This window comes from Gymnoscopelus braueri (genome assembly GCF_963280865.1).
Source record: "Gymnoscopelus braueri genome assembly, chromosome: 13".
Taxonomy (NCBI): Eukaryota; Metazoa; Chordata; class Actinopteri; order Myctophiformes; family Myctophidae; genus Gymnoscopelus; species Gymnoscopelus braueri.
Genome location: NC_137615.1, coordinates 6,580,505 through 6,597,821, shown reverse-complemented (window position 1 = coordinate 6,597,821; position 17,317 = coordinate 6,580,505). Strand labels below are relative to the sequence as shown.

The window sequence follows — 17,317 nt, the reverse complement described above, 5'->3', positions numbered from 1 at the left end:
CAGCTCTCATAACAAATGATGATGAAATTCGGATTCTGACACATGGAATGTCTAGAGCTGGAATCACTGCCACTGGAAACGCCATCCTGGGTTACAGAGCATTTAAAGCCACATCAACCTGCTGGAAGAAGGTCACATGTGTAGTGAACGGCAGAAAGGTTTCTGTTATTGACGCCCCAGCCTGCTTTGACATTACGCAATACACTGATGTGAGCACATTAACTGGTTTAGAGCTCTCTGCTCCTGGTCCCCATGTGGTCCTGCATGTGATCCAAATGAAACAAATCACACCTGAGGAGAACATATTAGTAGAAATGATGGAGACAGTGCGTGTCTTGATGTACAGTCATCTGAAAAACTACATGATTGTTTTCACTCATGGTGGCGATCTTGATCTTCAATATTGTTCAGTTAAAGACTATTGGAAAGCTTTTCCAAAACTGAAAAAAGTCATCAGCAAATACTGTAGTGAAGGTCGCTGTCATGTCTTCAACACTGAGGATCCCTCTCAGGTCACTGAGCTGCGGAAGAAAATCCATGAGTTTGTGATGAAGAATGGTGGATATTACAGCACCGATGAAGACGAAGACGACGACAAACAGAGACAGAAACATCGAGATTCTCATTTTGAACAGATGGAAAAATGGGCCAATAAAGTAGGCCTATGTCAGATGCTGAAAAATCGATATGATGAAGAAGCAAGGAAACAAGGTGAGAGAAGGAACTCATCCCTCATTAACTCTTTATACTTTGTTGTGCAACTGATTGCGAAAATAGCAGATTTAGTGTAGGCTAACTGTAAAATCTAACAAATTATCATAATTATCATCTAACAACATACTCTGGGGACCCCGTGGCCGTGCATGGCCATGCATGCGCAGGTACGTGGCTGTGCATGCATGCGCAAGTGGCCACGTATGCGCAGTAACGGCGAAAACTCCACCCGTAGAGTTAAACATAGGTGCGGAAAAAGGCAATTCAACGGCTTGAATTTGGGTAAAGTGAAAGGCGGACATCGCTGGTCCGTGCAAATGTGCAATGCAAATATTTCCGGGTCAAAATAAGAGTATTGAGTTATTTAACATTATTATTTATACATTTTCACAATATTTATCTGTGGGACCCTCAACTCCTACATTTCCAAGTGCTTGTCAGGGTTAGGGGCACTGGGGGTCCCCAGTTCAAATTTTGTTATTTTGGGGGGCCTGACCGTTTGAAAACCACTGCTCTACAGTATACTCTATTAACAGCTCCAATGTCTCAAATCTAGGCTGAGAGAATCAAGCATTAATATTACACATTTTAAAATAGCCACATCCACATGAGAAGACACAGCAACACCATCAATCAATTATATTTGTAGTTAGAACAGTTTTTCATTTCAAAACAACAATTAATTACATCTCAAAACTATAAGATTTTACTTGTTTTAATCATTCTAAATAATGAACAGTGTATCATCTTAATTAAACAAATGCTTGTAGTTGAGTATTGTGATTTATTTGAGACTAAAATTGATTTAATGTCAAATGTTTTGTCCATTCATTATAACAAGTTAATTTGATGAGCAGTTAAATTAAAACAAAGCTTAACTCTTTATGTGGTTACAGATAGACCTATACTGATGGAGGAGAACAAAAGAACAGAATCAGCTCGTCTGCTTGGTAAGTACAGTATGAGATATATATTACATACATTAACAACTATATATTAAACTGTTATATTGTGCATTTATATGTGATGAAACAGTTACAGTTAGTTTTAATATGCATTTTATATTTTATGTTTACAAAAAAAAATAAGTCGATTTACCTTTAGGGCCGGGGTCTTCAACAGGGGGTCCTCGGAGTGACTAAAGGGGGTCAGCCAAATCTTTGTGTGATGGGGAACATTAGCCGAAAAATAGCGAGGCGTTGTGAGCTTGCAGATCGGCTATTTTCGAAGAGTTGGTGTAGAGGGAAAAAGAGCAGACCCAAGTACAGAGCCAATGAGCAAGTTGACTAAATATTGAGGGTTTAAAAGGTGAACTGTCTGAAAATACATATTAACATGAATCCAACATATTAATAGGAAGGATAAACATACATTTTCACAACACTGATGACAGTGCTGTAAAACAACCCAGTGAGCCATAGTCGGCTATCAGACCTCCGTCTAAAACAGGGTTATAACTGGTCTAACAGTGAAAGTTGTTTAGACGTCTAAGCTTAGCCTAGACGTTGATTATCTGTTTTTTAAGCGTCTATATATAGACATCTATATTATAGACGTCATTTCAACGGCTCTGCTCTGCTCTGCTCTGCTCTGCTCTGCTCTGCTGCATTGTGGGAGATGGCGCCAGTGTGTGTGGCCCGCCGTCTGTTCCTGTCAGCTGTGTTTGTGTCTGTCCTGTTCTTGACACTTGTCATTGGAAACACTGATTCCACTCTGGTGTATGATCGCCAAGCACTGTTTAACATCCGACTTGCCGCTCCTCTGGTGAGGTTTAAGCTGGGAGGACCGCATTTCCTCCCGCCGCTGCTTTCGGACATCCCGCCACATCTGTTTGCCGACACTTTTCTCCCGCGGAAAAGACGATACAGACGTAAGGTAAGCGCAGCGGCCTCCTGGTCAAGACGAAAACATACCTGGCGGTGTCCCACGGATCGAGTCGCTCCCACCGCGGATGCTCGATGGAGGGATTGGCGTTGTACGGCCGCGCGGCTACCTGGCCATCGCTGGATCCTGCTGTCAGCTGGCTGAGGCCTGTCACGGGCACAGATGTGGAGTCTGTGCTCCCCCGCCCATACTCACCTCGCCTCCGCCGGTGTGGAATTAATGCTGCCAGCCTCCGTCCACTGAAACGAGCCGCGGCGCCGCCGACAGCGACAGTAAAGACCCCGGCTCCTACGAAGTGTGCCCTGGTAAATACGAGATCGCTAAGGAACAAGACGGCTTTCCTGAAAGATGTATTCACCACAAATGGATTTATAGATTTTCTTTTCCTGACTGAAACCTGGCTTCATGTTGGTGAGTCCTCCGTCTTTTCGGGGCTGCTCCCGCCCGATTGTTCATACTTTAGCTCACCTCGGTCAAGCCGAGGAGGAGGAGGTGTAGCTATTGTTTTTAAAAACAGTCTTCCCTGCAAACAATTGTCAGGGGTCTCATACTCCTCATTTGAGCTTAACCTGTTTGAGCTGGGTCGCTCAGACCCTGTACTGTTTGCAGTGATCTACCGCCCGCCGCAATACAACCGAAACTTTTTAAATGATTTCTCTGACTTTTTGGCTGGCTTTATGCCCAAATATGGGCGTGTGCTGCTAACCGGGGATATGAACATTCACGTGGACCGTCCTACTAACCCCCTGCCCAGAGACTTTTTGAACATTGTTGATGCTTTTAATCTTGTACTGCATGCGACGGGCCCCACCCACGAGCGTGGGCACACGCTCGATCTGGTTTTATCTTTTGATCTACCTGATTTTAATGTTAGAGTGGGCGATCCTATTTGTATCTCTGATCACATGCCGTTGTTTTTTAACATCTCGCTCCCCTATCAGAGCGCTAAACCACTCGCCCCGGCCCGCCTGTGCCGTATGATTAACCCCTCTACTGCCGAGCGGTTCTCCACTGCTTTTCAGAATTTTCAATCTGACCCTGGGCCCTGTGTTCATTTAAATACAGAGGATTTAACCTCATCCTTTCTCTCCACCTGCACCAGCGCTCTTAACACCGTAGCTCCACTAAAAGCCATGCGTCCCAAACAACACTCTGAACCATGGCTAAATGACATTACTCGTTCTGCCAGGCGAGAATGTAGGAGAGCAGAGCGCAAGTGGAAGAAGGATAGGTTACAGGTGTCATTTGAGATTTTGAGAGAAGCCTGGAATGTATATCAGAGGACTGTGAATTCTGAAAGGATGAAACATTTCTCTGATATCATTTAAAAAAACTGCCACAAACCTTGTGTTCTTTTCAAGACAATTAACTCCATTCTGGTAACGCCACAATCCACCAGCGTGGATGCTTCACCAGAAATGTGTGAAAAATTTCTAAATTTCTTCATCGATAAAATTGTCTCTATTAGAGCTCAGATAGTTATGCCCTCTTTTGATCCTTCCATAACTGTCACCTGCTCTGCTGCCTTCAATGAGTTCGAACCAGTGTCACCTTCCCACCTTGAAAAAATTGTTTCTCAATTAAAACCTGCTTCTTGTCCTACTGACACTGTCCCACCTCGCCTTTTCAAGGAAACCTGGCAGACTATTGGACCACATGTCCTATTGATTATTAATCAGAGTCTTGCCTCAGGTGTGGTTCCAATTTATTTCAAGCAGGCAGTAGTCGAACCATTGATTAAAAAACCAAGCCTTGACACCTCAGTTCTCTCTAATTTTAGGCCCATCTCAAAACTCAAAATGTTGGAGAAAGCCGTACTTCTACAGCTTCAGTCATTTTTAATTACACAAAATCTCCTTGAGGTTTTTCAATCTGGTTTCAAAGCCTTTCACAGTACAGAGTCAGCCCTTTTAAGAGTTGTAAATGACCTTTTAAGAACCACTGACCTTGGTGATCCTGCGATCCTTGTGCTCTTAGACCTCACAGCTGCCTTCGACACTTTACAACACAGCATTCTCTCCTCTCACGTCTAGAGTGCTGTGTGGGTGTCGGAGGTACTGCTTTAAAATGGTTCAGGTCCTATCTGTCAAACAGATCGTTCTCTGTAGCCCTAGGTGACTCCACATCATCCTCTGCCCCTCTCCCATGTGGAGTCCCGCAGGGCTCAATTCTTGGTCCCATCCTTTTCTCCCTGTACCTCCTCCCTCTGGGTTTGATTTTTAAAAAGCATGGCATTCCCTACCATTTCTATGCAGATGACTCGCAGATCTATATGCCCCTGAAAAAAAATTACGCCTCCTCCATGAACACACTGATGGACTGTCTAAAGGACATAAAGGCATGGATGGCCATGAATTTCCTTAACTTCAATGAAAGTAAAACAGAGGTCATGGTGTTCAGACCCAGCACCGCCTGCGACACCTCCTCTCTGGATCTGGGCCCCCTGCAGCCTTTTCTAAAACCAGTGGTCACTAGCCTTGGTGTCAAATTGGACAGTGATTTTAAGTTTGACAAACAGATAAACTCTGTTATTAAATCCAGCTTTTATCAGCTGAGGCTCTTAGCCAAAGTCAAGTCTGCTGTAACCCTCTCTGATTTTGAGCGTCTCATCCATGCTTTTATCTCAACCCGACTCGACTACTGTAATGCACTTTATGTTGGCATTAGCCAAGCCTGCTTGTCACGATTACAGTTAGTCCAAAACGCGGCTGCTCGCCTCTTAACAGGGACACGGAAATGTGATCACATCTCCCCCATTTTGCCTCCCTACACTGGCTCCCTGTTCGTTACAGGATTCAGTTTAAGACTTTAATGTTTGTTTTCAAGTCTTTAAATGGGCTGGCACCATTATACATTTCGGAACTTTTACCTCCCAATAATGGTACAAGGGTCTTGAGGTCTACTGACCAGTCACTCCTTAAGGTCCCAGCAACTAAATTGAAAACACGGAGAGATAGATCATTTTCCGCCATAGCGCCCACACTGTGGAACAAGCTGCCACCCCATGTTAGAGTGTCTCAAACCCTGCCTGTGTTTAAATCACGTTTGAAAACTCACTTGTTCTCCGTGGCGTTTGAAAATTCAACTTGAGAAGCTGCTGCTTTCCCCCAAGCATTGTGTCAATCGTTGTCTTGTTCATTGTGTGTCTTGTTTACTGTTTATTTTAGTATTTTACTGAGTGTACAGCACTTTGGTTCAACACTGTTGTTTTTAAATGTGCTCTATAAATAAAGTGGATTGGATTGGATTGGATTGGATAATATAGACGGTCTATAAATAGACGCTTAAAAACAGCTAATCAACGTCTAGGCTAAGCCTAGACGTCTAAAGAACATTCACTGTTATACCAATTATAACCCTATTTTAGCCTAGCCCTTAGACGTATTTTAGACGTCTAATAGCCCGAAAAATGCTCAGTGCGAAGTCAATGAAGCTATCTATGAAATTCATGACATTTTAAAATTTTAAGTTGAATCTGCAACACAATTTTATACAATATGTAGTGAGGCTGGGGGGTTTCTGCTTCATCTCTCTCTCAGCTAAGGGGTCCTTGGGCTGAAACACGTTGAAGACCCCTGCTTTAGAGGATACGATCAGTTTACTAAGAGAGATTCATTTATAAAAGAAGGCAGAAAGAAAGAGACAGACAACTGAAACGGAAAGATGAACTGAGGATGAAGCGGGTGATGTCATCAGTGGAAAGAAATACATGACTCTAACCCTCAATTGACTTTTTTATGAGAGAACAAAATATAAGAAAAACTCTGCTGCAGAGTTACACAACATTTCTATTCCCTTTAAGACAACAATATTACAGTAAACACAAGTGAAAGACATTCAAGAACATTAATTTAATTGAGGATGTCAAAATGCCTGTGGTTCATCTAAACATAAAGTATGTTCTATAAAAGAGATGCTACCGGTTATGAGACAACATTTTGGAGAGGAACTGCAGAAACTGACCCTCAAAGTAGAGCAGCTCACAGTTCAACTGGAGGAAAGAGAGATGGAATTGGAGGTGACCATCCAGACACTACAAGGTACTGTAGACACACACACACACACACACACACACACACATACACTGTCTGTGCACTGAAGTCAAGGCACAGACTACTGTGTTGTTGACAGACAATGGATGCACGCTTATGAGAAACAACAAAAATAAAACTTGGCAAAACAGTTGCGTGCATTAGCGCAAGATGAGGATAAAGGAAACATTCAGTCTAAATGTCCAGTTTGCTAATTCACAACTACTGTGCCAGATAATCACCAAGAGAGTAAAAAAGAAAAAACGTTTCAGTCATTCAGTCCGACTTCACTGTAGCCTATATAGCCTTTTCATAAATTATATTTGTATTAGGCTGTCCTGAAAGTTTATAATATTTAGAGAAATTTAAAGTTTCAAATACAAAAGTAGTGGTAGTAGTTGCGAATTACTGGACATTTAGACTGAATGTTTCCTTTATCCTTATCTTGTGCTAATGCACGCAACTGTTTTGCCAGGTTTTATTTTTGTTGTTTCTCATAAGCGTGCATCCATTGTCTGTCAACAACACAGTAGTCTGTGCCTTGACTTCAGTGCACTGACTCTCTCCCCACCCGCCCCCCCGCCCCCTTGCGCTTCAACTACACGCCAAAAGGCCGTTCGCCTCCAAGAGAGTATAAGTCGGGACATGATACGTGTGTACCAATTTGCATGCATGTAGGTGAAACCGTATTGTCGGGCTTGAAGCACAAACTTTTGTAGGGGGCGCTATTGAGCCATTAAGCCATGCCCCATTCAAATACGTAATTTTTCACTGCTTGTGATGTGTGTGCAAAGTTGCGCAACTTTTTGAGTACGCATTGCCCCTTAAAAACACGATTCATTTGTGCAAAGAATAATAATAATCATTGCCGTTTAGGCACTGCTGTGCAGTGCTCGGGCCCTAATCAGTAGTCTTTATCAGAGCTCCCATGAAGAATGCTAGACAGAAACATTTTCTGGAGAGAGTAAGGACAGGTTTGAATTGTATTAGAGTAAATTCAAGCGAAAAAAAGATAATGGAAAAGATATGAAATATGATCATTGTAAAAAAAAATTGGTTAATCTAAACTTACATAATCTCTGCTGTTGGGCAGAAACCAACTATGTCCAAAATATTGACTCAAAGACAAAAGGGGGAAAAAAACACAATACAGCCTCATCAAAGTTGGTATTGTGACTTTATATATTTCCAGATACCTGCACGTGTCATTATATTATCATCACTCTACCAATGGTTTAACATGCAGTGGTTATGAACTTTGTTTATCTCCCGCTCTGCAGTGGAGTTAGGAGGTTTAGTCAGAAGCGCTTTTAATACTTTTCATTTTCTTAATATTTGTAAAACCCACACACAGATGTAAGCCCTGATTTATTAAAGAACATTTAACAGTTGAAATACGGATATAGGAGGTTTGCGCCCGACAGCGATGATATACAGTAGATGTTCGGTCCATATATTATATATTGTTGCTGTCGGGCAGAAACCTCTATCTCCATCTGTCAACTTTTAGTTTTTTTTCGTAAATTAATGCCCTACATAGATAGTGATGAAAGTGTCACGCCAAAGTAGTGAAAATGGCCGGTGTACAACCTTTTAGATCTGCTGTTATTTTATAACAATTAAAGTGGATGTGGTCAAGACTGTCTGTAGGTTTTTAGAGATATTTAAACACTGAAAAGTATTAACAGGAGCTTGTGACTAGATAATAACTATTTTCTTTTTACATTTCCTGAAAAGTAACAGTTTTGGACCCGACAGTGACTATAATATGTTCCATCTACTGTTTATGTTCTATAAAAGTGTCACAAAAGGTTATTATCCAAGAAATGAAAGAGATAAAGGGAGAGCTGGAGAAGAGCAAGAACAGTTGGTTCTTCTGGCAGAAGAACCTGAGCAACAAAGTGAAGCAGATCACAGATCAACTGAAGGACAAAGAGAGTGAACTGGAGAAGATCACCCATCAACTAAAAGGTGCACGCACGCGCACGCGCACACGCACACACACACACACACACACACACACACACACACACACACACACACACACACACACACACACACACACAAACCTTCATGGCTAAAAGTTGACTAATCTCAGTTTCACCAATTTATTCTGGCCATGTCAGTAAATATGATTTTGTTTTAGCCTTCATTTGAGCTCTGAAACATTATAACCATTGTTATTATTGTATAATTATACCACTAATAATAAAATATACCCCTTCAAGGTGCACAGAAGAAGCTGAAGTCCGTGAGGACGGAGTTCATTAACAGAGTCTCAGTGGCCAACCTGGATTCTCTACTGGATGAACTTCTGGATAAGGATGTTATCAATGATCAAGAAATGGAGCTCGCCAGAGAGGCGAAGCCCAGGGCAGAAAAAGCACGGACAATTATTGACATGGTGCGGAGAAAGGGAAACCCGGCAAGTTCAATAATGATTAAGATCCTTCAGAAGGACGAAAACTTTCGTGGACTGTTGTAGCAGCATTAGTCCTCAGCCTACGGTTCAGACTGAAATGTCAACACGCCATGTTGGAACGTCTGGTCCAGGGACCAGAGAAACTAGGGGGTGGCAAAAAGTTACCCTTTAAGCCCCATTTCAAAAGGGCAAAATTATTGCCGATCTATGAAATCACAACATAGCTTGTAAACATGTAAACTATATTTGCTATTGTTTTTTCCTTTTTAGAAAATAAAAAAATGTAAAATATATACCCAAATAGGGAAAGTTTTGAATTAATGTATATGATTGCAAACTATAACAACTATAACGTACTGTATGTATGCATCAATTGTCACATGTAGATTGATGGGCGTGGATTGAGATCATAGACTGTAAAAAGAAAAGAAAATAAAGTAGATGCAGATCAGATTATTCTCCCCCAAACATATGAATGCTTAAAATAACTGAATGTAGATTAAATAAGGATGATAGAGGGTGGCCATTTCCTTCCCAAATGACGCCCCTGCTGGGGACCACTAGTGTGATTCAGAAATTGGGTGGGTGTGATTTAATTGTTTTTGTTTTAAACAAGCAGCTGTACATGTGAAGTCAATGGAGATTGTGCAACTATCAAATCAAATCAAATCAAATCAAGCTTTATTTATATAGCACATTTACAAACAGGCAAGCTGAACCAAAGTGCTGTACAGGCAAAATCAAAAACATCAATGCAAAACAACAGAGCAAGTTCACAAAAATATTTAGCAACAAAGGAAAACACTATTAAAAGACAGCAAAAAAGAGGGAAGGAGAAATAAGTATAAATGGAAAGTTTACATTACATAAATGAAAATTAGATGCTATTAAAAGCAAGGGAAAAAAGATGGGTTTTGAGTTTGGCCTTGAAAGCCCCGATCGATTGGGGGGATCGGATATGGAGGGGCAGGCTGTTCCAGAGTCGCGGGGCCGTGGCCATGAAAGAGCGGTCACCCCTGGTCTTTTTAAAATTTCTGGCTGGAACTTCAAGTAAATAATTTTCTGCAGACCTCAATTCCCTGGTTGGGACATATGATTTGACAAGTGCGGAGAGGTAGGATGGAGCGAGCCCATTTAGTGATTTATAGACAAATAAAAACACCTTAAAATCAATTCTAAAATTTACGGGGAGCCAGTGTAGAGAGGCAAGGACAGGGGTAATATGCTCACGCCTTCTTGTACCTGTAAGGAGGCGGGCAGCAGCATTTTGAACTAATTGGAGGCGTCTGATCTGTTTATGATCCAAACCGGTGTATAGAGAGTTGCAGTAGTCTAATCTGGATGAAATGAAGGCATGGATAGCCATCTCCAGTTGGTGGCGGGGGAGGTAAGGCTTAATCTTGGCCAGAAGCCTTAACTGAAAAAAGCTGGTTTTAACCACGGAGCTGATGTGTTGATTGAATTTGAAAGAACTGTCAAGGGTTACACCGAGATTTTTGGCAGATGGGCGGATAAGAGGGGTGATGGCGTCCGGGATATTGCAGGGTGGGATATGGCCAAATAGTATAATTTCAGTTTTATTTTCGTTGAGAGTAAGAAAGTTATTGTTCATCCAAGATTTTATGTCATGTAGACATCCGAGTAGTGACTGGAAAGAGTTGGCGGAGTTAGTTAGTATAGGTAAGTAAATTTGGATATCGTCGGCATATGAGTGGAATGATATATTATGTTTTTCAAATATGGATCCTAAAGGCAACATATATAAAAGGAACAGGAGTGGGCCTAAAATGGAGCCTTGGGGGACCCCACAGGTAAGGGGGGCGCAAGGCGAGGAGAAATCCCCCAAATGAACAGCGAAGGTTCTATTTGCAAGGTATGACTCGAACCAGGTTAGGGCTGAGCCAGTGATGCCGATGTGATGTTGGAGCCTATTTAAAAGAATTTGGTGGTCTATTGTGTCAAATGCAGCAGATAGGTCGAGGAGCACAAGGATGGCAGGATTACCGTTGTCAACTGTTAAAATCAAGTCATTAAAAACTTTGAGGAGAGCTGTCTCCGTGCTGTGGCCTGGTTTGAAACCTGATTGAAAATTTTCATGTAGCATATTGTATGTCTAAAATGTATGGGTCGTCTACAAACAAGCTGCCGTATAGGAGAGCTTGAGTGGCTGCATTTCTCCTTGCCTGTCTCTGTTGTCTGCCTGTGTGCTTTGGCAATCGAGCTGTTGGTGTCATCGCATGAGCCAACCTCCAGGAGGTACAAACACCTCTGTAAAGGGCCTTTCACACTGTAACTATATTGTTCACCATTACGTCAGTCAAGTGCCATCCACTTGACTCTTTTAAACTGTATAGTCCAGTGGTTCCCAAAGTGGGGTCCGGGGGGGGGGGCTGTTAATCATTTTAACAGCTTTATCCATTTATACGTTGGCTATTCAAAAATAGCACATCTACGAGCTCACAGCGAGCTTGTACATCTGCTATTTTTTAATACAATTTTAAATGTTTTGGAACATTTAAAATAATGTAGATTTTTTTTCTGGGGTAAATCTTCTTATAGACATAGTTATAGTGGTCAGTGTGAACGGCCCTTAATCCCCCTCTGAGTGACCATGACCACATCCTGTCACAAGAAACCTCTGTATCTACCTCCGTGACAACCTTCCCAAAGCATGTTGGAGAGCATTTTGCTCTATTTTGCAAGCTCGAAACGCGTCGCCAAGCCGTGTTTCGAGCTTGTAGATCTACTTTTGATGCTTTTGTCTGACGCTGCAGTATGATCAAGTAGGGTGTTCATTTAAGAAAAACCAGAACAAGTTAGAATGTGGAGATAAGAGGTTTATGTTTTTTTAAGATGTATTTTTGGGACTTTTTAATGCCTTTACTGATAGGATAGTAGGTTGACAGGAAATGGGGAGAGAGATGGGGAGTTACATGCAGCAAAAGGCCATCGAGATCACGCTGTCAGGCTAATTTGGAGCCTAGGTGCTCGGACCGCTACGCCAGAGATCCGGGCAGAGATAAGAGGTTTCTGCCCGACAACAGCAATATCCAGGTATTGGAAACACCGCTTCCAGCACTGGGCTGGCTGTACCCTTCAGTTTCAGTGGCTCAAGCGGAGCCACAGTGTTGTGAGGCAGATTGATTGGTCAGATTACTGAGTGGGCGGGGTCTGCAGGCTTTCATGAACTTGTGCATTCTAAATGTTGTTTGGAGCTTTTGGACGTCGGATGGAGCTAGTATTGAGCGTTCCATTTGTACCTGTTGTATCTTTATTTGATACATCTCAAATTAATGAATCATGTACGTTCATTAAATTTAAAGAAACTTTCTTTAATGTAACTTGTAAATATTATTTTCTGCAGTTTCTGCTAATTCATATGATGATGATGATGATGATGATGATGATGATGATGATGATGATGCATTTTTGTCAAATCAAGTCTTATAGTGCAGTGTGATAGAGCTCCTAATGCTTGGTGTAAATTATGGATTTCTTTTTTATTATTTCTGAAATTAATTTGAAGCATGTTTGACTTTTTTTTAATGTTTTTCATGTTTGACTAATATATATTATTATTTCAATTTGTTATCTTAAAAAAACAAATAGAAAAAGTTCTCCTCGCCGGAGCAAAGGTCTCTGCCAGGTCAAAATTGGCCTTCTGGTGGCACTTCCTCAACGCAGTGCAAATGTGCGTGGAAAGTTTCACCGCAATCGGACGCTGCGTTCATGATTTGCAGCATTTTGTTCAAAACGGGAAAGGAATAAACAGGATCAAACAGATCCGTCTTGATCACAGGACTATAGAGATCATGTGTAACGATTTGTGTGAAATGTGGATAAAGTCTGAAGGACTAATATCAATTTTTGTTCTTACATAAGTCGGCCTCCTGGTGGCGCTATACAAATGCAGGGCAAAAGTTTTTCCTTGGCCTCTAGGGATTGTGCATACAAAGTTTTACACAGATTGGTGCAGTTATAGGTAAAAACACAAATCGGCCTGTTATAGTGCCACCATAAGGTGATTTGAAAAATGTCAAGTGGCATTTCTTCCTTGGCCTAGTGGGAATGTGCGTGGACACTTTCACGGAAATCGCATGCTGTGTTCATGATTTGAGGCATTTTGTTCAAAAGGAAGCACTCCTGCAAACTTTGGAAGCCAATCTTAGCCAATCAGGATGGAATAATGTCAAATCTGAAAGACCTGTTTGGTTTAATGACTATAGAGATATTGTGTACGGATTTGCGCGATATTTGGACCAAATCGGAGTACTGTCAAAAAATTGTTTTGCACAAATCGGCCTCCTGGTGGCGCTATAACAGGCCGATTCGTGTTTTTACCTTATAACTGCACCAATCTGTGTAAAACTTTGTATGCACAATCCCTAGAGGCCAAGGAAAAGCCCATGTGAAACATTTAGGGCGGAGGTTCTGCTCTGGCATTCAGCTGAGCTCAAGTCAACTGTGCCGGAGACGGACGGACGGACAGACAGGGTGCAAAACATAGTCTCGGCCATGCCGAGACAAAAAGGAAAAAAAAGTTCACAGCCTAGAAAAGGATCCAGACCCATTGTTTGGGAACCCTAACCTAAAGGGACATATGGGGAGAAAGTTAAAATGTATGGATGAAACAAGTTAAAAGTTAAATACTGTAAAGAGTTAAAACTGTATCGTTCTGAGTTGTACTTAAAACAATAAACACCAGGCCTAACTTAATTGTATTAATTGTTTTATGTAATTAAATCATTACATAATATGTTTTATTTGCAAAGTTTCAGCTCATTGAACTGTGTAAGTGTGCATACGGTGTAAGTATGCTCTTAAATATCACCCCGATACATATTGACCTCACAGGTATATTATGACAGTGTGGGCCCAATTTTGCATGTTTTAAGTACCAGGTCCAGGGTTCATCACCATGCCAACTTGTGATGGACATTTTCATCAATATTTTATTTTTGCCACAGACATATGAAATAAGTGATCAATAATTTTACCAGAAATACATAATGAACTCTTAATATGCCATAGTGTCTATGCCAATGTGCTACACATTTTACAATGATAATATTTCTGCATTAATCACTGAGCCACAGAGAAATATACGTTTAAACAAAACAAAAAAAGCCAATCTACAAGCTCACAACACATTACATCATGACATGTTGAGAGCTTGTAGATTTCAGAAATTGTTCTAATTATTTATTTATTTACTCAGCCTATAATGACAAGCCCAAAATGGGGATACCAGGTGTTAAAGAGGTTACCTATTCTGAAGAAAACCTTAAGACTGCCAGGTGGCTAAGACAGGCGTTAAATGTGGCACGGTGAAAGTCTATTCCTGGCTAAGACAGGCGTTAAATGTGGCATGGTGAAAGTCTATTCCGTATTTGGGATTTCAATAATTGGGTCATATCAGTTAGTGCTTCTATCGCACTTTACATGAGCAAAGGGCCATTTAGGTGCAGAGTGAGTGGGTGCGTGTCATATGGTTATTATCAGAGGACAGTGTTACTTGAGGTCAGGAGGAGATCAAGTTCTACCAGTTCTACCATGGTAAGGAGCTTCGATAGTTTTGGTTTCCATTACGGTGACATCTTGATGAGACATCTTCTATCATGATGAGACAGTCTTAGACCTTGCATAGTTGTGATGTAAGGCATGACGATGGAACAATGAAAAAAGAAAGAGCCATCATACTGTACAAAGCCATCATACTGTACGTACATGATGAGTGATTATGGATAAAGGCCATGACAGGATTTAAAGGAATGCAGTGTCACAACTAGTTTCATGCAAGGGCTCCTAACTTTGATCAGAGGTGAGCAAACTTCTAAGCTGGAGGTGATGGTGTGATTAGTGTGTTACTATTATTACGTGTTATTATCATTACATATTGTTATTTTGTCTGCCCTCCTTTGCTTTTGTTGCAAAATATATCCTTCTGAACATGTCGGTTTTTGATATTTTCCTGCTAAAACTAAAAATGGACCACGGACATAGACAGGTCTTGCCACAGACACGTGTACGTGTCTGATGACACCGGACATGTTGATGACACCTGACCAGGTCTTATGACTTAACTTAAGACCTGGAGGCGTGGCCAATGCTGTTTCACTACTTTGAGTGGCCAAACAGCATTGGCCACGCCTCCAGGGCTTAAGTTAAGTCATAAGACCTGGAACTTCAGACACACAAAATAGGGCCCTGGCTCTCAAAGTGGACCCCCAGGGGTCCTTGAAGGGGTTCAAGGGGGTCCCCAGCTAAATTATTTATAGGTACCAAATGGACCCGTACAGGTTGGTAACTCTGAGAGAGTACGAATGGAACTAAATGGACCCGTAATACTGTAGTTCACTCTCAGAGTTAGTCTGTGGCCTAAGACAGTGGTTCTCAAAGTTCAAGGGTCCACAGTCCCCCAAGGGTCCTTGAGGAGGTTCCAGGGGGTCCCCAGTGTACACACTTTTACCCTGTTTTATACTGTGGCTATTTTTGAGAAATGTTGAGAAACATTTTGACAATGTTTGATAATGTTCCCTTATGGAGTCCACAGCCAAATACTATAGAATCACAAGGACATGGCACATGGTGTTTGTGTACTGTAATGTTAACTATAATGTTAACATTATGAGAAATTGCCATTATATATATATTTTTTTTAAAATGATTATAGCTTCATATTCATACAGTAGTCATTGAAAATGCTGCAATGCACTGAAGGAAGTTTGGGGCAAACAGCATGGACGTTTCATTTGGCCTTATCCCGAAATAAGCTACTGTATTGGTGCGTTCACACTGGCAGCCACTAAGCTACAGGCTACCATTAATTTTCAATGGAAGCAGCGACATGAAGATACAAATATATATCTAACGTTTGTAGCTGCTACAAAAGCTACAACAGCTACAAAGCTACAATAAAGTTGAGCAGGTTTCAACTTTGTGTCTTGTGTACTGTATCTGCCAGTGTGAATTGCAGCAAGTCTAACACCACCATTTTGTTTTCATGGCCAATGTCGAAGGGCCATCAATTGTATATTAAATAAATGAATAATATCACTTGTGTTTGTTTTGCTATATGTGAATAGACAGACAGTTGGGTGGAGTGTACATTCAATGTATGCAAACAGTGTATGTGTAGACTGGTTCTGGCTTTGACCACAGCATGCATTTGTGTGTTGGGGGTTGTGGGGGCCCTGAGCCCAGGGGTTTTGATTGATTGATTTATTGATTGAATACTTTATTTAGAAGTTTACAGAGGAAAAAGCACATGGAAGTACAGTTCAAAAGTCTAAATTGGATTGAAAAGCCTAACAGCTTTTTTTTCAGTAGGGGTCCTCACATACTCAATTCATAAGAAGGGGACCATGGGACTGAGGATCTGGCCCTGACTTTAAGGACTTTTAACAGCAGTCACCATGTTGTATCCACCAGACTATAGACTGTGTCATTCATGCCCACCCCATTAGTGATTGGGGTAAAGAGAACAAATGGGTTAAAGGCCTGCCCACTAGGAGCCATCCCATCTATGTGAGAGAGAGAGAGAAGAGAGAGAGAGAGAGAGAGAGAGAGAGAGAGAGAGAGAGAGAGAGAGAGAGAGAGAGAGAGAGAGAGAGAGAGAGAGCGCTTACATGTATGGGCTAGCCAGCCTGTATTGTTGTTCTGTTCAGTGAAGCGAATAAATCTGGGCTCAGTGAATTTGAGTTGGCAACTTGAATATGGCCTCCTCTCCGTTCTTTCTATACAATGTTACTATAATAAGTACAAGTAGCTCTGACACAAATGGCTCACATATTAATAGGCTACTGATTGTCCCATTACAGAGTGTAGGAGGCATGGTATTGTTGTTCATGAGCCTCACTGCCATGGGGAGAGAACCCCTCCTGTGGTACGATGACGTGGTCTTGACCGATTCCACTTGGCAAAAAGGAGTAAATACTGTCACTTCTGTTCTTGCCGTATAGGAGCAACTTGATAAGGTGGCATGCTTCACATGATGTGCAAGAGATGCCCTTGTAGGCGGAATGGCATCATAGGACATCTGCTTCCATGCAAACAGGTAAAAACTGGCATCATCAAACCCATCACCAGCGCAGTTCTTGTCATGCACTTGTTACTGTTGGTGGGTATTGACTGGAGCTTCTTGCCTTTTCCCACGAAAGGCTGACAAGACCCTCACATCCAGTGAAAGCGTGAGAAAGAAAAGGATGCAATGGATTTTTTCAGGGCCTAGATTCTTCACTAAATCGTGATTGAACTGTAACCAACA

At 41.6% G+C, this 17,317-nt stretch overlaps 1 protein-coding gene across 1 annotated transcript; it reads left to right on the top strand.

Moving 5' to 3' along the window:
* The first annotated feature begins 610 nt into the window (after positions 1-610).
* On the top strand, positions 611-9,613 carry LOC308098864 (uncharacterized protein). Its single transcript, XM_080447321.1, has 5 exons — positions 611-711; positions 1,611-1,664; positions 6,510-6,638; positions 8,430-8,600; positions 8,858-9,613. The coding sequence occupies exons 1-5, from the start codon at positions 636-638 to the stop codon at positions 9,112-9,114; spliced, it is 687 nt and encodes a 228-aa protein (XP_080303447.1). The 5' UTR covers positions 611-635; the 3' UTR covers positions 9,115-9,613.
* Positions 9,614-17,317: the final 7,704 nt, after the last annotated feature.